Source organism: Python bivittatus, unplaced genomic scaffold (genome assembly GCF_059951505.1).
Source record: "Python bivittatus isolate LINGU-HERP-01145 unplaced genomic scaffold, Pbiv_v1 ctg000850_np1212, whole genome shotgun sequence".
In the NCBI taxonomy this organism is placed as follows: Eukaryota; Metazoa; Chordata; class Lepidosauria; order Squamata; family Pythonidae; genus Python; species Python bivittatus.
The window spans coordinates 49,270,058-49,292,457 of NW_028277112.1; the positions used below are offsets into that span (position 1 = coordinate 49,270,058).

General features: G+C 44.7%; 1 protein-coding gene across 1 annotated transcript in view; it reads left to right on the forward strand.

Annotated features, from left to right (window-relative positions):
- The first annotated feature begins 15,553 nt into the window (after positions 1-15,553).
- Positions 15,554-22,400, forward strand: part of SH3GL2 (SH3 domain containing GRB2 like 2, endophilin A1) — a 111,687-nt gene continuing 104,840 nt past the window's right edge. Inside the window, exon 1 of the mRNA XM_007435922.3 lies at positions 15,554-15,675. Within this exon, the coding sequence (XP_007435984.1) occupies positions 15,631-15,675 (45 nt within the window). The 5' untranslated portion in view covers positions 15,554-15,630. The remainder of the gene's footprint in view (positions 15,676-22,400) is intronic.

A 22,400-nucleotide genomic window follows, 5' to 3' on the forward strand; every position in this document is an offset into this window, starting at 1 on the left:
TCCAGATACACTAGACATTAGGGTGGAACAATCTCAATGGCCCCCTTCATGGTTCACTGCCTTGTTGTGGCGAAGGGGCTTGCGTAACTCAGTGAAGCCATGAGCTATACCGTGCAGGGCCACCCAAGACGGACAGGTCATGACAGAGAGTTCTGACAAAATGTGGTCCACTGGAGAAGGAAATGGCAACCCACTCCAGTATCCTTGCCAAGAAAATCCCATAGACAATGTTAAAAGGCTAAAAGATATGACGCCGGAACATGAGCCCCTCAGGTCGGAAGGTGTCCAATATGCTGCTGGGGAAGAGCGGAGGGCAATTCCAAGTAGCTCCAGAAAGAATGAAGCGGCTGGGCCAAAGCCAAAAGGACGTTCAGCTGTGGATGTATCTGGAAGCGAAAAGAAGGTCCAATGCTGTAAAGAACAATATTGTATAGGTACCTGGAATGTAAGATCTATGAACCAAGGCAAGCTGGATGTGGTCAAACATGAGATGACAAGATTGAACATCAACATCTTGGGAATCAGCGAATTGAAATGGACGGGAATGGGTGAATTTAATTCAGGTGACCATTATATCTACTACTGTGGGCAAGAAACCCTTAGAAGAAATGGAGTTGCAGTCATAGTCAGTAAGAGACTGGGAAAGGCAGTAATGGGGTACAACCTCAAAAACGACAGAATGATCTCAGTGCGTATCCAAGGCAAACCATTCAGCATCACAGTAATCCAAGTCTATGCCCCAACCACTGATGCTGAAGAAGCTGAAGTTGACCGGTTCTGTGAAGACCTACAACACCTTCTAGAACTAGCACCAAAAAAAGATGCCCTTTTCATCATAGGGGATTGGAATGCTAAAGTAGGAAGTCAAGGAGTAATCGGAATAACAGGCAAGTTTGGCCTTGGAGTTCAAAATGAAGCAGGGCAAAGGCTAATAGAGTTCTGTCAAGAGAACAAGCTAGTCATAGCAAACAGTCTTTTCCAACAACACAAGAGATGACTCTACACATGGACATCACCAGATGGTCAATACCAAAACCAGATTGATTATATACTTTGCAGCCAAAGATGGAGAAGCTCTATACAGACAGCAAAAACAAGACCAGGAGCTGACTGTGGCTCAGATCATGAGCTGCTTACTGCAAAATTTAGGCTTAAATTGAAGAATGTAGGGAAAACCACTTGTCCACTCAGGTATGACTTAGATCATATTCCTTGTGAGTACACAGTGAAGGTGATGAATAGATTTAGAGGATTAGATTTGGTAGACAGAGTGCCTGAAGAACTATGGACGGAGGTCCGTAACATTGTACAGGAGGCAGCCACTAAAACCATCCCAAAGAAAAAGAAATGCAAGAAAGCAAAATGGCTGTCTGATGAGGCTTTACAAATAGCTGTGGAAAGAAGGAATGCGAAAAGCAAGGGTGAAAGGGAAAGATACAACCAACTGAATGCAGATTTACAGAGAATAGCAAGGAGAGATAAGAAGGCCTTCTTAAATGAACAATGCAAAGAAATCGAGGAAAACAATAGAATGGGGAAGACTAGAGATCTCTTCAAGAAAATTGGAGATATCAAAGGAACGTTTAGTGCAAAGATGGGCATGATAAAGGACAAAAAAAGGCAGGGACCTAACAGAAGCAGAAGAGATTAAGAAGAGGTGGCAAGAATACACAGAAGACCTCTACAAGAAAGATCTTAATGTCCCTGATGTCCACGCTGGTGTGGTCACTGACCTTGAGCCGGACATCCTAGAGAGTGAAGTCAAGTGGGCCTTAGGAAGCATTACTAACAACAAAGCTAGTGGAGATGACAGTATTCCAGCTGAGTTATTTAAAATACTAAAAGATAATGCTGTTAAAGTGCTGCACTCAATATGCCAACAAGTTTGGAAAACGCAACAGTGGCCACGAGATTGGAAAAGGTCAGTTTACGTTCCAATTCCAAAGAAGGGCAATGCCAAAGAATGCTCAAACTATCGCACAATTGCACTCATTTCACATGCTAGCAAGGTTATGCTCAAAATCCTACAAGCTAGGCTTCAGCAGTATGTGGACCAAGAACTACCGGATGTACAAGCTGGGTTTCAAAGAGGCAGAGGAACTAGAGATCAAATTGCCAACATTCGCTGGATCATGGAGAAAGCACGAGGGTTCCAGAAAAACCTCCACTTCTGCTTCATTGACTATGCAAAAGCCTTTGATTGTGTGGATCACAACAAACTGTGGCAAATTCTTAAAGAGATGGGGGTACCAGACCATCTTACCTGTCTTCTGAGAAATCTATATGCGGGCCAAGAAGAAACAGTTAGAACCATTCATGGAACAACTGATCGGTTCAAAATAGAAAAAGGAGTATGACAAGGCTGTATATTGTCACCACGCTTATTTAACTTATATGCAGAGTACCTCATGAGAAATGCCTGGCTGGAGGAATCACAAGCCAGAATTAAGATTGCAGGGAGAAATATCAATAACCTCACATATGCAGACAATACCACTCTAATGGCAGAAAGTGAAGAAGAACTCAAGAGCCTCTTGATGAGGGTGAAAGAGGAGAGTGCAAAAGCTGGCTTGAAACTCAACATAAAAAAAACTAAGATCATGGCATCTGGACCCATCAATCCCTGGCAAATAGAAGGGGTAGAAATGGAAGCAGTAACAGACTTCATTTATTTGGGCTCCGAGATCACCGCAGACGGAGACTGCAGCCATGAAATTAAAAGACGCTTGCTCCTTGGGAGGAAAGCTATGGCAAACCTAGATAGCATATTAAAAAGCAGAGACGTCACCTTGCTGACAAAGATCCACATAGTCAAAGCTATGGTTTTTCCAGTAGTAATGTATGGCTGTGAGAGCTGGACCATAAAGAAGGCTGAGCGCCGAAGAATTGATGCCTTTGAACTGTGGTGCTGGAGAAGACTCTTAAGAGTCCCCTGGACTGCTAGGAGATCAAACCAGTCAATCTTAGAGGAAATCAACCCTGATTGCTCATTGGAAGGATTGATAATGAAGCTCAAGCTCAGATACTTTGGTCACCTAATGTGAAGAGAGGACTCTTTGGAAAAGACTCTGATGCTGGGAAAGATTGAAGGCAAAAGGAGAAGAGGACGGCAGAGGATGAGATGGTTAGATAGCATCACTGAAGCAATGAGCATGAAACTGAGCAAACTCAGGGAGGCAGTGAAGGACAGGAAGGCCTGGCGCAATATGGTTCATGGGGTCACGAAGAGTCAGACACGACTTAACGACTGAACAACAACAACAACAACAACAACAATCTAAATGGCTGACTACCTATGCAAAGATCTCCTGCATGTATGATGTGCAGCTTGACAAGGAACTAATCTGACCATAACAAAGGAGAAATGCTAATGTTCTCAATATCCAATTCATAACTCATCTGCTCCAAAGTAAAGTACAGATCCAGAGTGTGCCTGGTCATGTATGTGGGAGCTGTGATTACTTACAACAAACCCATAGTCACCATGGAGGCCGTGAACTTACAAGCTACCCTAGTTTTCCTCTGGGACATGGAGGTTGAAGTCACCCAAAACTAGAAGTCTCAGAAACTCCAACTCCAGCTCCAAGATGATATCCAGGAGCTTGTGAAAGGCTAGACAGCTAAATGGATGGTACGCTACCAGCACCTCCAGCTTGTCTCTACAGCTCAATTCCACACAAAGAAACTTGCAACCAGTCATTGCTGGGGTACTGTTCCTTGCAACTGATGGAGTCTCATAAATTACCAGAGCTATCCCACCTCCCTGACCTTGATGCCATGATTGATACAGAACCTGAAACCTGGGAGGGCAGATCTCCCATAGGTCTGCATCTCCCATTGTTGTCCAACCAGATCTCAGTAACACATACAAAGTCTGCACACTTGGCTATCAGCAAGTACAAGTAGTCCTTGATTAATGACCACTCTTTCAGCATCTGTTTGAAGTTACGACAGCACTGAACGAGTGGTGGTTAGGACTGATCCTCGAAGTTCTGGCCATCCCAGCACACCCATGGTCATGTGGTCACAATCTGGGTACTTGGCAACCGGCTCACACTTACAATGGTTGCAGCATCCTGCAGTCCATGTGCGTGTGTGTGTTAGTTTTGATTTCCCACAGCTGAGAGGAACTGACTAGCCCACAGTCACCCATTTGGTTTTCATGCCAAGCAGGACTAGAACTTAGGTGTCCCAACTCCGAGTCCAGCACCTTAACCACTAGACCAAACTGGCTCTCTGCATACTCTGCATACAGCTCTATTTAAATCAGGAAACATGTCTTTGCCTGCTCGTTCTTTATTTCTGATAATTAAATCTATAAATAAATAAAATTACTAGGAGTTGGAGCAGATTTCAAATAGTCTGTGGATGTGTACAATGTGCATTTGACTATTTTCTAAATGTAGCATTAGCCATCTCCCCTGGCAAGGCCAAGGAAGTTGGAATTTAAAAGGAAACTTCCTTTTAAAATGTATGGACAATGAGAGCCCTCACCAGTGCCTGTCTATATCCTCCAATTAGATGAGCTTCATGCTCCACCTAGTGGTAGGAAAACTGGCAACTATGTTAAGATGTACTAGTTCTCTGCAAATCAGTTTTAAGGTAGACCATTTGTTTTGCTAATGTTTCTCATTTAACAACAGTCCTTAATAAGTAGGGAAAAGTAAAGATATAACCAAACAGAAAACAAATTTTGGAAAGATTTCCCACCACACCCAACTGAGACGTGATTAAAATAAAGAGTTTCCCTGGGGTGACAATTGTAAATGGTTTCATAGTATTCCAGGAACTAAGCACTAAGAACGAAGATCCTCTGAAAAGAGCTCGATATCACGGCAAGAGTGTCAAGGAAAAAAGAGGTTAAGTCAGAACAGAAGAGTCCCTTCAGCCACGTCATATATTTTGTAAAAATCAGTGCAATTCTCACCCACCCACCCCCACTTTTTCTTGGGTAGAATGAATGCCAGAGTTAATTCCTGATAGTTTTTGTCCCACTGTGGATCCACTACCAAATTATCTCATAGTATAATATAAATTTCTGGGTAGAAATTGTGGGAGATGGATAAAATATCTGTTATTATTGACAAAGAAATAGTAACTTGAGCATGCTAAGAGTGTAGCTGCAGTACTAAGTACCTAGCTGCCAAACACTCTACCTCAAACTAGGGAGAGATCAGGAGACATCGCCATGATTACCAAGGGGCTCCAAGTGGCCCCAAGGGGCACAGGAAATGAGGAGGGGGAGATATCTCTGGGATGAGGCAAGGTGTAATAAAACCAGTCTGGAGCAATTTGACCTGTCTAAAGTCACACTTAGCAGAGACTTTTAGGAATGAGTGAACTCTTGCCATCCCAACCTTCATTATCATAACAAAAACCATACCCCGCATAGCTAATCACCTATTTACCATGAACATGTAATGTATGTAGTATGTAGGGGTCTGTAGAAGGGGGTTAATAGGAAGTAGGCGGTCGTGTAGAGTGTAACTTGGAATACTTCAGCCAATGAGGAAACAAGAAGGGATTTACGGCCGGGGGTAGAGATGTTTAAAAATTGCTGAAATCTGTGTTTCAGTGTTGGCTCCAGCTTGCAGCTTTTGAGTTCCACCAGCCTTTGCAAACGCTTCCAATAAAACTTTACTTCTGATTAACCCAGAGAGATTTGTGGTGCTTCTTTCACACAAAATGGCTTTTATTTTTACTGGGGCCCTCTTGATAGTGCACTTTTTCCTTCTTATTAACAGAGTTTCCTTGCCCATCCTAAAACAAAATAGAATCAGCCCCTTGATGAAATTATACAGTCAAAGTTTGATACCTACATCCTCAAAATGGTGGTTCATGGGCAATCTATTTCCCAGCAGACTTTTCGGGGATTGCTTCTGTGGTTTATTAGGTCCCTTTTAAAATGTGTTATTCTGAATACATCTTGTTACTTAACTAGTTTTCCATACGAATGTTTGGAGCACGTGAAGAGATGCACGAAGAAACAGTTGTCATTTCAACGAAGACCATGTTTCTAATGAAAGGAGCGAGGCAACAATGAATATGATGCTAAATTTCATCACACCTTGCCCCTTAAAAAAAAAAAATCTTAATTTTTATTCATGTTTTTGTTTTTACTATGGAAATTAAGTTTCTAATCAATATTTGCCAGTTTTCCTTATCCCACTAGAGGGCAGGCTTTAATTAGAAATTAGTTTTACAGCATGAAGAAGCAATGTGGTTTTTCATATATCCATTTAGTTCTGCATTGTTTTATGTTTATTCTTGATCTTGGATATTGCTGTGGATTCGCGACACATTTGTTTGAGCAGAAAAATGCTGATGAGGCACAAAATAGAGTGGGATTTCTGTAACTAGAATTGATGTGTAGAAGACAGTATGTTTTCAGTAGCTTGTTGTGCAATACTGTGTTTTTTTCCAAGATGTACTAAAAGTAGCGACAGCCTCTCCTCCTGAGCAGAACCATGAGATGGAGGGGTAGAGATAAAAGGCAACCCAAAACTTTTCAACTCAGCTTGAAGCTCAAAGTATATGCTTCCCAGCCTACACCTGATGTCAAAAAAATGCACCTTGAGGAGAGAGAAGGAATGCAGCCTTTGACTTCCTCCAGTCCAGAGGATCCCTAGCAGTGATAGCTGCTTCCAACCACCGGAAGATCTCATACATCTTCCTATCCCTCAATCAGTATTGAACCCTAAGATATTTTGTCATCAGAAGCAAAGCCTCTACAAGCTGCTGCTGCTTTCCTTTTGTGACACTCCTGCAGTCCCTGCTAGCTGGCTCATCACATATCCAGATTTCCCTGCTCCAACCCAGTTTGTCCTGGCTTTGCTGATAACAAGAAGTTGAGAGTAGATGTTAATTTAGATTCTCATAGGAAAGTTTGTCTCATGGGAGATAAAAGGTGAGGCTTTGGGGCTGAGCTGGCATACACAGGAAAGTCTTTAAAACATCAGACAGGATTCTAGGGGAGGAACTGGAAGTTTGGAAAAGTGGTTGGCAATGGAAAGGAAATAGACAGCAAATGGTTGTTGAAGATTAATTGTTAGTTTTAGGATAGAAAAAGTTTGGCTGATGATCTTGAGAAAGAGGGGGAAAAAAACTCTGCCATATTTCTTGGTAAGTTTTTCCTCAACTCTAAAATTAGGACTTGTGTGTGTGTTCACATAGGTGTTCACTTCTGGAAACTGCCTAGACTAGTCCCTGCAGTTTTCTTGACAAGATTTCAGAAATCTTTGCCCTTGCCTCCTTCCTAGGGCTGAGAGAAAGGGACTGGCCCGAGGTCACCCAGCTGGCTTCGTGCCTAGGCAGGACTAGAACTCACGGTCTCCTGGTTTCTAGCCTGATGCCTTAAACCACTACACCAAACTGCCTTTCTTGAATTAGACATACAGTAAGTAGGGTTAAAAATAGAATAGTGTACACATAGGTAACGTTTGTATCAAAACCTGCATATTTATAGAGGCTTAGAGCCGCTTTATACAGAAATCCTGCGTTCAGGGGAAAAAAAAGTTTTCTTGTCTTACTAACTAAGGTATTCTAACTAAGAATCTCATGTCTCCCCTTGTTATGCCCTCCCTCCTCATGAACAGCGACCATTTAAAAAGTCTTCCTGGATTTTCAAGCCACTAATTCCTTCCTCCATTTGTCTTCTCTCAGTGTTGTCTGAGGCAGGACCTTCACTGTTAACCACTGATTTTAACAGAGAGAATCCTGTAGCTTTAGAAGCAGTTGGCATGGGTGAATTTTCAAACTGAATGTTCTCTTCAGTGTCAGTGGGCTGCTGTTCCTATCAACGTTATTGTGCTTTATCATAGAGCCACTAATTTGTAGAGAGCCAACAACCTGAACTACTAGCTTGACCAATTACTCAATGTTAATTGGACAATTTAGCTTCCAGATTCAGTGCTGAAAATTCCTCCCAGAAAATTCTGGAATGTCTCAGCATTCAGATCAAGTCTCCTTGGGAGCAGGAAAAAAATGTAATCCAATCAAAGGCTATTGGATAACAATACAACATATGTTGTGTCACATTCTTAATCTGGAATTCTCATCTACATAAATAAATGATGAGCTGGGAGTAAGAATATTGTTTTGACATGAATGCCATTGGCTGAAAACTTGCATGTGGATCAGATAAGCCATACTAAGATTTCTGCTCCTACTCTGTACTCTTTATTTGCTCAATCATTCAGTGAGGGTAGATGAACAGATAGCGTGGCCTCATGTTCTCCTTTACCATAGGCAATCCATCATTTCAAGCATTATCTATTACTTTTTCCTGTTAAAGATTTTAGCATATTTTGTTTTCTAAATCTCAAGATTGTTGCCTGCTAACAAATTCCACAGGCATGATTTGAATTTCCTTTATGACCTACCTTTTTTCAAAAGTATTACACCATTTCCCATAAATATCATTCTGCTTTAATGGTTAACTATATCACAAATTGGTGTAAGAAAGCGGGGCCTCCATCACACCAAGTCAGTCAGAACTCAATACCAAGATTAAAAAACAAGCTTCTGCATTCAAGAAGTCCAAAAAGTAGTCTATAATTAATAATCTGTCCATAAAATGTATTAAATACTATGTGGGCTAATGGCATATATGTCAATCAAATAAATAATTGGTATTCAATAGTTTAAACTAATAGTTTGCAACAGATCTTAGGATAAATAATGCCCTAGACTGATTAAGAGGTTGAGTTGTGCGCAAAGCTTAAGAAAAGAGGGAAGACAGAGAGAAGTTACCTGTCTTTGACTACTGGATTGCATGTGATGGATAGAGGGCTAGAGAGCAAGACTGTACAGTTGAGCAGGGATCCTTCTTCTCCTCTGGCTGGATAAGTTGAGGGCCATGTTTATATTTTTCTTGGGGAAATCAAACCAGGTACTCAAGGATTTGGCAAGACAACAATAAAATATCACACAAAAAGGAAAAACACCTGCTGTGTCTTTCTCCTTCCAGGGCTGAGGAGGGGGGAAAGAAAATATTATTCAGCATGTGAGCTAGGTAGGCTCTCCCAATTATTATCCTAATCCAAAGACTTTACTTATGTGGTCAGATTTAATAACATCAACCAGATCTGAACTTGAATACTAGAATTACAGATTATTCCAATGCTTCAAGACTAGACCTGTTTCACATTCAACATCTGGAAAATAAGTATGGTGTGTGTGTGTGTGTGTGTGTGTGTGTAGGCAATGTTTGTAATTTTACATGTGTTGATAGAGGAGTCAAAGCATTAACAGAGTTCACCAAGGATTGCAAAAGCTCCTTGGGGTGTCTCTTGCCTGAGTTTCAGTAATGAAGAGGCTTTTCCTGTGCAAGCAGGAAGAGAACCTTCAACTGCAGGCTGTCTTTAACAAAGCGGTTGGAGTTTCCTAAAAATTCTCCTATAATCACTTGCATGGCCAATATTACCACAATAGATCAGGTGCAAGAGAAAACATGAATGGGCTGCTAAGCTCCAGACAGGAAATTATCTTCTACCAAAGGGATCAACAGCGGTATGACCAAAATATGATTGATTAGTAACTTGATCAATATTATCAATTTCTAATACTTCATCAGTTTCTAATTGTTCTAATGTAAGTAGCTGTTGCTGTAAGAAAGTAAATGTTAAGGGTAGAGAGAGGCTAAATCCAAGAGAAATCAGATAGAGAGTACTGAAATAGTAAAACGTATTTGTTCATTGTGTTTATATTCCACCTTTTCCCTGAATTCAGCATTGCTTACATGAGATTCTTCTGTCATGGTATCATCCCAATACGAATACTGTAACACAGATTGGGCTGCCTATCTGGCCAAAGTCATGCAGTGAGCTTCGTGGACAAGTGGTGATTTGAACCCAGACCTTGAAAAACATCCCCAACACAAAGTCCATATAAATAACAGATCCAACATATGTATACTCAGCAGTGAGCCATCTTGAGTTCAATGACATATATTACAAGGTGTTGTATATGGTCTAGTGCAGCCTTTGGCTTTGGCCTAATATCAATATCCCTTTGCAAGAGATCAGCTCAGACCTCTTCTTTCTTGGGTGAAAAATAGGTTTTAGTAATAGAAAAAAGTTAAATCAGAGAGAAACAGAGTGCCCCCATCCACTGCCTTCTTCAGCCCCATTGGCAGTCCCCTTGCGGTCCCCCAGCAGATTATCCCCTTAACAGAACAAGCCTTAAGGGACTATAATGCTCTGCAGTGAGAAAGGATATAAATAAAGGCACAACTTTGGCTCACTCTGTTTCAGCAGCTATTCTTCTTTTAGTAATGCTTTAATTGCTTTACTGTATGTGTTGACTGTGTTTTTAAATTCAGAGATTTTTAAGCTGGCCTCATGTCTGTAAAATCAAGTGGTAGGAGAACAGATGTTTAAATCATTCTCTTTCATCTTGTAGCAGTGAATTTCAAACACCATAAAGAATCAATATTTAACATTTAGCTAATTATTTAAAAAACTAAGCAAATAGAAATTATATACATTTATAAGAATTTGAATGATTTCTTAAGAATTTTTTTTTTCTCATGTAACACATGATGGCAGTAAAGTACAGGAAATGTTACAGCAACTGTACAGAAACCTTTTGTCCATCCACTGGATAGGAAAACTAGAAAAAGTGCTCTGATTACTCAGGTTCTCCCCATCTGAGGTGATGGCAGACTTTTGAGCATTAGTAAGGTCAGGGCACATAAGCATGATGGATAACCAAATAAACTAAATATTGACAAGAGAAAGGAAGGGTCGGGAAAACGTTGGTATTTTGTGCTAGGCTCTATTCAAGATTATCCTGAAGGTCTGTTAGCAATATGGAGGAGCTAGGTTGAAAAGAAAGGGCCCCATTCAAGAGGCAGCCAAAATGAAATAGATTGGAATCTGTGTGTTGTTCACAGCACCTGGGCCTTCAGCTCAGTGGTTGCCTTAACTCTGCTTCTTTCTTTTATTCTTTCCATCTGGGAACAGGGGATTCTTTTCATTCTGAGTGACCCCAAAGCATTTTTCCATGACTAATCCTCCTAGTACTGCATCTTTATAATAAGCTCAGCATCTTGGAACTGAATGTATGTGCTGAACAGATGCATCACAAGAATGTGGCTCTTTTCTGCTATGTGTTGATATCCCCAAACCATGCTAAGCCATTGTGTTCCTGGAGACTTCCTCCATGGAAAGGGAATGCGTAATCATTCTAAAACTCAGTCTTGGTGTATACCAAGTAATGCTGGCCAACCCCTTCCTTTGAAGTCTTGCACTGATATAATTGTTGTTTATAACACAATGCACTCTAAGAACTTGGGCACTAGGGAAGTCAGCTAGAACTTTGGTAGCAAAGTACTGATTATTTAGTCAACATGAAGTCCAGAGATGCTGCTGAACTTTAATTTTCTCCAATGCTGGTATCCAGCTACAACAAAAATGCTCTTTCAGATCCTGTCAAAATGAAGTCTAAAAGCTTGAAAGGACACAAGGAAAAAATGGAAAAGAATCTGCTGCTCAGAGTCGCTTTGTGTCAGATGTGCAGCTATATAAATGTGATAAATGAATAAAATATATTGAACATGAACTGAAATTTCCCAGTATGTACTATGGGCTCAGAGTAGGATAAGAATGCTCTAGAAAGCAAATGGGAGAGAATGGGAAAGAAATAGTTGATGTGTTTTCCTGAGCTACAAGTTGTTCTACAGTGTTGGCTGGACAGCAGGCACCTTAAAGATATCCATGATTAGTGAGCACCTGGACAGCAAATTGAGCAAGCATACAGATTAGTAGGTCATCACACCTGGCTACATGTGACTATTTTGATTTAAATTAAATTTATCAAAATCTTGATGCAGACCAAACAACAATATCCAACAGGTTTCTCGGATATTGAAAGATATTTGTCTTCCAAGCTGAAAGTTCCCAAGCCATACTTTCAGAACAAAGACTACTGTGCATACTTGAGATCCATTTTCACTCACACAAAAACAAACTCAAAAGTATTACTTCTGTTCAAGAAATAAAACATTTCCATTGGTTTTCAGTCAAGGGCAACCACATGACTGCAATATTCAGGTGACTACTAAATAAAATATTAACATGTCTGTATCTCTTTGCTGCTAACTACTAGATATTCAGATATCTGCAGCCCAAATCCAATAGCCCTAATTAATCAGCTCTGAGACTTTGTTGGACTCTTGTTTAAACTATATCCTCAAAGATCACAAAGAAAGAGGCTCCATGATGACGTTCACAGGTTCCTTCAGGATTCGTGGATATAATTGATCTGGCTCTGGAGACTTCTTCACGGTAGCCAGATGATCCCTTACCATCTCTGTGCTTACCTTGGGGTGCCAGTCCCTTCATGTACTAATTGTTCTGCTTAGGGTTATTCGCATACAGTTCCCCTTTGAGGAAAAGACCAGATCAAGGTAGGAACTGAGGAACTCTGCCCTTCCCCATCACCTGTTAGTATCCTACCATCTTTTCCTAACAGTGAGACTATCCCTTTCCTTCTCCTACTGACATGATAAAAAGCTCTTTTTGCTGCTTTTAGCTTCCCTAAGTTTCTTTTGTGCCTTAGCCATTCTGTCTTTCTGTCTGCAGATATTATCTATTTTGTTATATCATCTTGGTGATTATACCTATCTTCTATTTCTTATACATGTCCCTTTTAACTCCTACTCATTTGAAAACTCCCTATACATTCACAACAATTTTCTAAAGTACTTCCAATGATGTGTGACTGTACTTCCAGGATCTTATTTTTGAGAAGTTCCCAACTTCCTTTGTATTAACCTACTTACCAATAATAACAGCAGTAAATCAAGCAACAACATAAAACAACAAAAATATCCTGAAACACTAAAGCAACCATAGATCAAAACAAGGGAGAAAGATGAACATGGTAAGCAGAAGAACTTGATCTCAGCCAAAGGCTCTCTAAATTGCTAGGTCTTATCTCAGCCTCTAAAATGTTGGGGCCATTCCGCCAGGCTTCAGACATTGGGTCACCAATATGTCATACCTGTACTGTTTCTGAAACTTGTGTGAGTCTAAAGAAAACTCTCTGTCAGAATGGGCACACCGCTATCTTTCTATGCATGGCAAGAGTTAGCCTTTGCTCCGGAAGATATTAAGAGTGATATCCAGATATTTAGTTCTGGCCCTTCTGGTGCATTGTGTTGATGCAAAAGGGCAACCACAGAAATCAATGTAGAGTTTTTAAATGTATTAGAGGGAGTAAGAAATCACTAAACAGCTGAAAATGTTAAGAAACAAATGAGTTTTACAGTCACACATATAAATATTTTGAAAGAAATAAAAAGCAGAATGTGCTTGAAATAAATTAGAAAGAGTGGATTTGTAATTTATTAGGAATTATAATGCAGAACAATACTCTAATGAACATTGGCTTACTTTGCTTTTGTAACCTTATCTGTACCTTTTGACACCATATTGTAGGGGTACTTTTTGAAGCATCCTTTGGAAGTTTGTTGTTTGCTTGCTTTCTTGCTTTTATTGCCATGTCTTGGTTCTAATGCTTCTGTTTATGAAAGATAAAATGAAAAATATCTGTCTTTCTCCAGGTGTTGTTAAACTCCTGCCATTCCTCACTCTTGCCCAAGCTCTTGGAGTGATGGGAGTTGCACATTCAATATCTGGAGAGATGTGGCAAGCCATTTCTGGAAGATCATAAGTATGTCATGATAAAACTGTTTTTTTTATCGTAATTTGGTTGGAAAAGAATTAATTCCTTTGCAGTTTGTTGCTTAATAGTCCTTGCAGTCAAGTGGGAACTCTTGGTGGAGGAGAGGAAATAAATCTTCAGGCCTTAGAGATTTCTTGGGCAGTTTCAAACTGCCACTGATTCCATCCTCTAGTTCTTCCAAATCAAAGTCAATCTGCAGTTGCCTTCTTTTCTGCCAGCTTGGAAACAGAGAATATATAGAAATAGTCGCAGTGTATATTAACTTATCATGAGAGCTTATCAGTAGTTTTAATCATTGGTGTCATCAAAGTAAACAACAAAAACCCACGTGGTACAGATGTCATCAGTCATAAACCCAATTTTAAATGTTCAGTTTTAAAATGTTGACACATAAGCCTCCAAAATGAAGGCTAAGAAGAAGAAAAAAGACTTTCCGTTCCTGAACAGTGTAGCTTTTTTCAAGAGAATGCCCAAGATGGAGTTTTACCACCTGGTTATGGTAGGTTCTGCAAGTTACATCAAACAAATCAGCCTCCATGCTGCTTGAAAAAAGGCCCCTACTTCAGCCCAGAAGCATCAGGATATGTAACCAATGACCTCTTTACTAAGTGACAGATTTCACCCTGGCAGATTGTGACTTGAGTATGCCTAGAGTAACTGAGAGCCAGTTTGGCGTAGTGATTAAGGCAGTGTTTCTCAACCTTGGCAACTTTAAGATGAGTGGACTTCAACTCCCAGAATTCCATAGACAGCATGCTGGCTGGGGAATTCTGGGAGTTGAAGTCCACACATCTTAAAGTTGCCAAGGTTGAGAAACACTGGGTTAAGGTGCTGGCCTAGAAGCCAGGAGACTGAGTTCTAGGCCTCCCTTAGGCATGAAAGCCGGCTGGGTGACTGGGCCAGTTGTTTGCTCTCTCAGTCCAATCCACCTCACAGGGTAGTTGTTGTGGGGAAAAAAGGACTATTAAGTATGTTCACTGCCTTGAGTTACATATTAGAAGGGAGGGGGGAATAAGAAGGATAGAATGTAACACAGGCCGTATTGGTATGAGTAAACCACGGACTAGCTAACCTAGTATGACATGTAAAAACCTGTCCCATTTGAGAGTCCCAAGTATTTAAAAATGTTAATTTAACATCAACAGATATCTATTCAGACCCACTTTCGCTGGCTGAGTTTGTGCAATACCATAGCCGCAAATTAGCACAGTAATTGTAATACTGAATGAAAGCACTACGCATGTAAATAGCAAATACAATGTATATTTATTTTTTAATAATAAGTATTATTATTCCAAGCCCATGTAAAATCACCGGTCACCACTCTCACCCTGTCAAAACGAACAACGCAATTTCCTAGCTTTGAGGATGTCACGAAGTCCTTGTCCGAGTAATGCCTTATCCTGCTCTTAACACAAGCCCACAATCTGTTTTTTCTGAAAAACTTCCAGTGACTTGAACAGCCCGGCACCCAAGAGAGCGTGTGGATGTGAGCAAGATTTCCGCATCTTGCCACTCGTGAGCAAAGACCGGTGCGCAGGGTCCGGAAGGAGCCCTCACTTCATCCATAAGCCATAAATGATACGTTGCTCTCCTAACCCTACTTCGAGGGTGGCGATCCCCAAATGCCACGGCCTACAACTCCCATCGCCTCTCATCAGTGGCTGGGGCGGAGGAACAACGATGCCTGCAAGACGTTTCCCTCCTCCGCTCCCAACTGGAGAGCCAGGAAGAAAAGGGCTAAAAAGTGGGGAGCCTTTCCCTTTAAGAGGCCGGGTTCCCACGATTTGACGTCAGGGTGTTTCTGCACCACAGCCGGCATCTGATAACCCGTCGAGGAAGGTGGGGGTGAGAGAGGAGGTGAGGGCGGCTGAGCAGAGATCAAGAAGCATCCCGGCCGCCCAGAGCTCCGACGGCTGACCTCCTCCTCCCGCAGCAGCGATGTCCGTGGCGGGCTTGAAGAAGCAGTTCCACAAAGCCACGCAGGTAGGGCGTCGGAACTGGGGCCTCTCGGAGGAGATTCCGAGCGGGGGATGCGCGTTGACTCTTCCCCGCTGACCTGCTTTCCCGGGCTGGAGCAAGGAGCCATGGGGGCCTCTAGGGGGCGCTGGGCTTTGCCTGGCGCGCCCTGGCCCCAGGCGGGAGGGAGGGGGCCGAGGTGGCCTTATTATTTTCCTCCCCCCACCTCCCGAGGAGGAAGACCCTACAGATGCCGCCTCTTAAGAGACGGGCTGGGAAGGAGGGAAGGAGGGAGGGGCCCTCGATTTTGTGCGTACTTCTGCAGGATAGTCGGGTGAAACATGCATCTCTCTGCCCCCCCCCCAAAATCCCCGGGGATTGCAGTAGCAGAAAAGAGAGAGAGAGCGCGCGCGCCTTGGCTAGAATTGGGACTGCCGGAGCTGCAGCGGAGGGACCGGCGAGAGGCGCCTCGTGCTTTCCGTGCAGGAGGCGAAATGGCAGCGCGTGCCCTCCCGCCTGCCCCCCTTTGATGTTCTTGCAAGCGCGCTGAGCCCTGTTCGGTTAGCGGCAGAGGCGGGATCGCGACTCCGTCTCCGTCCCCACCGCCAACCCCCCGGGGGCAGTTTGGCCGCTGCAACGCGCGGGAGGTGCCTGCTTATGCCGCCCCCGCGCTGCTGCAGCCTTTGTCGGAGGGCAGGGAGGGGAGAGGAGCGAAGCTTGGTGTCCAGCGGGCAGCTGAGGTTACATCGTGCCGGGGTCTGATTAATGGTCCTGGTGCTTTCTGGTTGGCTGGCTGGGCCTCTGCTTATGTAAACCTCTTCGTCGTGCAGGGGTGTCTTCTCTAGGCCCGGATCTGCTTGAGTCCGTAATTGTGGGCACGAGTCGCCTTCCTTTTTGGCGCGTCTGAAGCGGGAAAGCATGAAGGGCTTGCTTTCCTAACCCTTAGAAGGAGTTGGGGAGGGGGGTAGTTGTTTTGGCTTCTTGGCCTCCTCAGATGGGGGAAGAGCTAAACTAAAGTTAGGTCCAGGGATATGGATATTTGAATCCAGATGGTAACTTAGAATTGGCAGTGAGTTTTATTTATGATAGGAGCCTCAAACAAGCATGAGACGTTTGACTTTTGCATGATGGGTAATTGATGGTAAGCTCAATTTTGGTAATCAGAACAGTTCCTGAGTAAATTCAGTCTGTTAAACACTGAGAGGAAAAGAGAATCCTACTCTTAGTTTTGGAAAAAAGGCTCCTTAAAAATTGACCTTGGCCATTGATCTGGGTCAGCCATTGGAGGTGGGTTAGAAATATATGAAATAATGTGCACCGTGAGCATGTAGGCCATCTTAGAAAATCTAGGGATTATGGTCAACGGTCATGTTTAGGTTACACATACGTGGATTCTCCTAATCCCACTGGATTGGCTCACTGGTAGATCTGCAGAATTCCAGAGAGCTTGCTTTGTTTTTAATGTTGCACTTCACAGAACACACTCAATTATCTTTACTTAGAGGTAAACCAAGGATAGGAAGGAGCCTACAGGAACTTTGTTCTTTATTTTGTGCACAGTGAAGAACACAGATTATATCCCGCTTTTTGTGAAGCATCATTAAAGAGAACACAAAGCCTAAAGTATCATTCCAACAGATTGTCTTAGAGGATGGTGGAGTGACTGTATAGTTTGTAAAACTTTGTACCCCTGCATTGCTTTATGCAGTAAGCAGGTGTCAGAAAACGACAGACACGAGTTCGGTTATCCAGTAGACAGAAGTTTTTATTGGGCACGTTTGCAAAGGTGGGTCCCTCCCGCAGCAATGGAGGAACCCCGAAGCAAGGTCTGACAGGTTTTTATACCCCCTATCTGTCCTCCCCCTCCTGCGAGGGCTTGGCTCACAATCTCACCTTTTTTACCGCCCCGGAGCGCCGCTAATTAACCGCAAAACCGCAGACATTCCACTTTCCGAATCCAATCAGCGCAATACACATTCCAATCCCCACTTGACCCGACAGCCGCCCCCTGCCGTTTCTCTTCACTCTGGAGCGAACGTGCCTCTTGCCTGCAGTCTTTCCTCCCTCCTGCCGTCCCTCTCCACTCTGGTGCGAGTGTGCCTTCTGCCCATCCTCCCTCCTGCCACCCCCCCAAGGCTGCCCCATGGTGCACAGCGCTCTCCCCTAGCAAACATGGTTCGTTTGAGGCCCTCACTTCTCCCTGCCTTCTCACAATCCCCCCTTTTCTTTTCACGCCTCTGTTGGGCCTCAAACCTGGCTAACAGGATTGCTCCCTCGTCCCGGACCCGGGGCTTCACACACTGGGACAGGTAATTCCCACAAGCAGGGAGACATTGCATTAAGCAACATACTAGGACCAGTAAGGCAATGAAACCAATGGCTAGTACAAAAAGTTGTTTTAACCAAGCAAAGTTAGGTAACCAACTAGTGAGCCACGACCAATTCCATCCCTCTGGATCCTCGGATATGCGAGAGGCTAAGGTCTTCAACTTGGCTAGTTTTGCTTCAACATAATTCTTATTGTTGGTTAGGTTAAAGCAACAAAGACCTTGAAAAGATTCACAGCCTTGTCCTGCCCTTAATAGGAGATAGTCTATAGCTATCCGATTTTGAATGACCACCCTCCTGATCTCAGTGACTTCTTCAGTGAGGGCTGCAATGAGAGAGGATGTAAGGTTGACACTTTTAGCCAGGAGGCAGGCCACCTTCCTTAGGTCCAGGTAAGTTCTTCCGCTTAGTGCAGGAACCCCTACTAAGGAGAGGGCCAGAGCCATGGCTTCTGTTTCGGACAAGAGTGTCACATCACTCTCACAATCAGATGGCAGCTCCCTTTTCTTTTTTCTTTTGATGGGTGCGCTTGTATTGGAGGCAGGGCATATAGAGAGGTCAGGCGCCCTATGGCACAAGGGCCCCCTGAACTATAGGCTGGAACATAGGTGTAAGCTTCATGTCCACATAACAAAAAGAAACCTTTAGGTAGGTATAGAGGGGTTGAGGCGTAAGGGATATTATAGACCCCTCCACAAGTGAAAGCAGGACCTTTTGAGGGCAATGGGGGTACGGTTCTGGGTATTGTTGAAATATACACATTGAGTTGCATTGGTTATCCCCAAGAGATTTAGAGCCATTTGCCTTTGATTAGTCCAGGGTCTTGGTATGGGAGAAGACCCAAAATGATAGAACATCCCCCCCCTCCCACGGGGATCATCCCCAGTGATCAAAGCTGTCTGTGCCAATTCTACGCCTTTATGTTGGTCATCTCCTCCCCTGCCTTAGTTCAGTTCCTTTTAAGTTTTACTTTGAGTCTGTCTCCCGGTTGGGCAGTCCATGGTCGGGGGTCGGGAGCTTGCTTAACCCGATGGTAGTGGGTCCAACCCCCCTGTCAGGTCCGAACCGCTGATTCAGTTGTCAGGAGAACTTGGTATGGTCCCTCCCAAGATGATTTCAGCTTCTCATCCTTCCACGTCTTTATCAGGACCCAATCCTCTGGCTTGTGGGGGTGTTGGTCTTTCAGCAAGGGGGGCCGTTGAGCGAGGAGTCCCTGTTTTCTTAGAGACAAGAGAGATTGTGACAGTACCAAGAGATACTTTCTCAGGAAGGCATCCTTTAGCTCGGGGATAGGCTCTCCCATTGGAGCCAGGAAAGGTCTTCCCATCATCAGCTTGAATGGGGAGACCCCCACATCCTTGCGAGGGGCTGTCCGCATTCGAAGCAGGGCAACCGGAAGTGTCTTTGTCCAAGGTAGCCCTGTTTCCAATCCCAGTTTGGTGAGATGTTGCTTCAACACCCCGTTGGCCCTTCCCACAGCTTTACAGTGTCTACCAAAGCCTGCAACCCCCGTGAGACCCTTCGTGCAGTTTCTCCACCATCCCCCTCATGTCAGCACGGCTCACTACTGGGGTCCCCTCAATTGTAACCCAATGACCTGCTTCCTCCCTGCAACCTTCCCTTTCCAGCAGCTGTGAGTAAACCCCGTTCCAGCCAAATTTTCCCGAAAATGTGCACTACTCCCCAGGCATATCGCGAGTCTGTGTAGACGGTGAGGGACACTCCCTTTCCCAACTCTAGTGCCCGTTTCAAAGCGTGCACTTCACACAGCTGAGCCGACCAATCCCCTGGTAGTGACACCTTCTCTATTGTCTCTCCCTCCGCCGCCACTATCGCATATCCTGACTTCCTTTGTCCCTGCTCTACTCGACTAGACCCATCCACAAACCAGACCTCACCCTCCTCCAGCGGGACCTCCTGCAGGTCCTCCCGGGTCTTTGTTTGCAGCTGCAACAGGGTGGAGCACTCGTGCTCTGCCGGCTCCCATTCTTTCCACTCCCCCGCAAGAAACTCCGCTGGGTTCAAATTCCTGTCTGTTCCTACCACCACATCAGGACTTATCCGGAGAACTGTTTCATATTTCAACATCCTCCCTTCTGTCATCCAAGCAGCCGCCTGCTGACTAAGCACACTTAAGATCTGATGGGGTGAATGGACAATCACGGGGCTCCCAAAAGTGAGTTTTTTCCCTTCTGTCACTAGTACAGCAGCGGCAGCCACTGCCTGCACACAAGTCGGCCATCCCCTCACCACCGGTTCTAGGGCTTTGCTCAGGAAGGCCACTGGTTGATATTTCCCAGCCCGTCTCTGAGTCAGCACTCCAATGGCAGTTCCCCCATGGGCTGTAACGTATAGGTGAAAGGGGTCAAGTTCGGTAGAGCCGGGGCCGTCACCAGGCTCCTTCGTAATTCCCCCCCACTTCTCTGTGTCCCTGTCTGTCCATTCTACCCTGTCAGATGATCCTTTCAACTTCTCATACAGAAACTGAGCCTTGCTCATGTACTCATCTATCCATAGCCTGCAATATCCTACTAGACCCAGAAACCGCCGCACCTCTGTTTTAGTATGAGGGGGCTTCAACTGCATTATCCCCTGTATGGGAGAAGGATCAATCAACTTCTCGCCCTTCCGGAGTACATGTCCTAAATACTTGACCTCCCTTTCCACAAATTGGACCTTCCCTTTTGACACCTTCAATCCTTCTTCAGCCAACCAGTTCAATAAAGCCACTGAGTCTTCTCTCACCTTTACTTCCTTCTCTCCAGACACCAACAAATCATCCACATACTGCAGCACCCGAGAACCCCCAGGGGCCCGGAACCCCTGGAGTTTCTCTTCCAATGCCTGTCCAAACAAGAGGGGGCTCTCGGTGTACCCCTGGGGCAGCACCGTCCATCTTAGTTGTTGCTTCCTCCCAGTCTCCGGATCTTCCCACTCAAAAGCGAACAGATCCCTACTTTCTTCTGCCAGAGGGCATGACCAAAAGCATCCTTCAAGTCTATCACCGTGAACCACCGATCCCCGGGAGGGATCTTCCCCATCAAAGTGTAGGGGTCAGGCACTACCGGGGTCCGGGCCAAGACCAAATCGTTGACCCTCCTCAGATCCTGCACCAGCCTGTAACTATTGTCCTTCTTCTTCACAGCTAAGATAGGGGAGTTGAAGGGGGACATAGCCGGCTCCAACAGCCCTTGCCGCCTCAGCCCATCTATGATGGGCTTCAGCCCACGCCTCCCATCCCGGGACAGCGGGTATTGGGCTTGCCGCAAACCAGTCACCCCCGGTTTCAAGGGGATGCTAATTGGGGCAATGCGGAACCGACCCGCCCCCTCTCCTGCCCATACCTCAGGGTTCACAACCTCCACGTCCGCCTCCCGCAACAAACACATCCTTTCTGCCTGTTCCACATTCCACAACTCCACTCCTAGACTACCCATGAGATCCCTTCCCAGCAAGTTCACTCTCGCCTGTGGGATCAGTAACACATCTGCAGTTACCTCCTTCCCATTCCACTCCAGTCTCACTTCCTCCAGTACGTCTGCCTTGACCAGAGAGCCTCCCACCCCCATCACCGATACCGATGCGCCCCGGGATTTCGCAATCCCTGGGATGTTCGAGAGGCTCTGGTGTCCACGAGGAACTGCCGTTCCTCGCCAGTGGGACCCACCGTGATGTTTACCAAGGGTTCCCCGTGGGTCCCGGTTGGGGAACCATGACCCCCTAGTCGTACAGGGGAAACTCCTCTCATGTTCTCCCGATGTTCAGCATTATTGGGATCCCAATTTGGGTCTGCCAGAGGGAATTTAGTATCTGCGGCCAGGGCATTTGGGACATTTGCATTCCTTTGCTCCCAAGCCCCGAGCGCAGCTCGCCAAATCTGGCCCCTCTCTTCTGGCGTATAGAGGTGGGCTAAAATGTAATTCAGTTCCCCCAGGAGTATTCCACCGGGCCGAGAGAAAAGTTCCAATTGTTCGGCGGCGGTATGGGCGTTCTCTTGCATACGAGGGAGGGTCCTTTAATTCCCTCAACTCACTGGGTTTGATGGGAATCGTTACGTAACTGGTGACGGCCACCCCCTGTGCGTTCGTTCCGTTCGGGACTTCCCGGACGGGGAAGGCACTGGCCGACCTTAGAATAAAGGGCAAGTTCTGAATGTCTTGGTTCAGCTGGTCCAGCTCTTTCCGCAGCCCGGGATAGGGTGGGGGCGCCGGAGGGGGAGCGATAGGAAGAGGAGGAGGAGGAGGAGGTAGCGGCCCCCATTGAGGTCTAGTCAGCCAGAGGTCCTCCTCATCCTCCTGTTCTTTTTGGACAAAATTTTGGCTAACTTGGGTCGAGGCCCCTCCCAATGAACATGGAACCAGACTTCCACATAGGGTTCCTGTGTTAACATTTTATGCTCCACAATGTAGTTTTTTAGTTGGGTC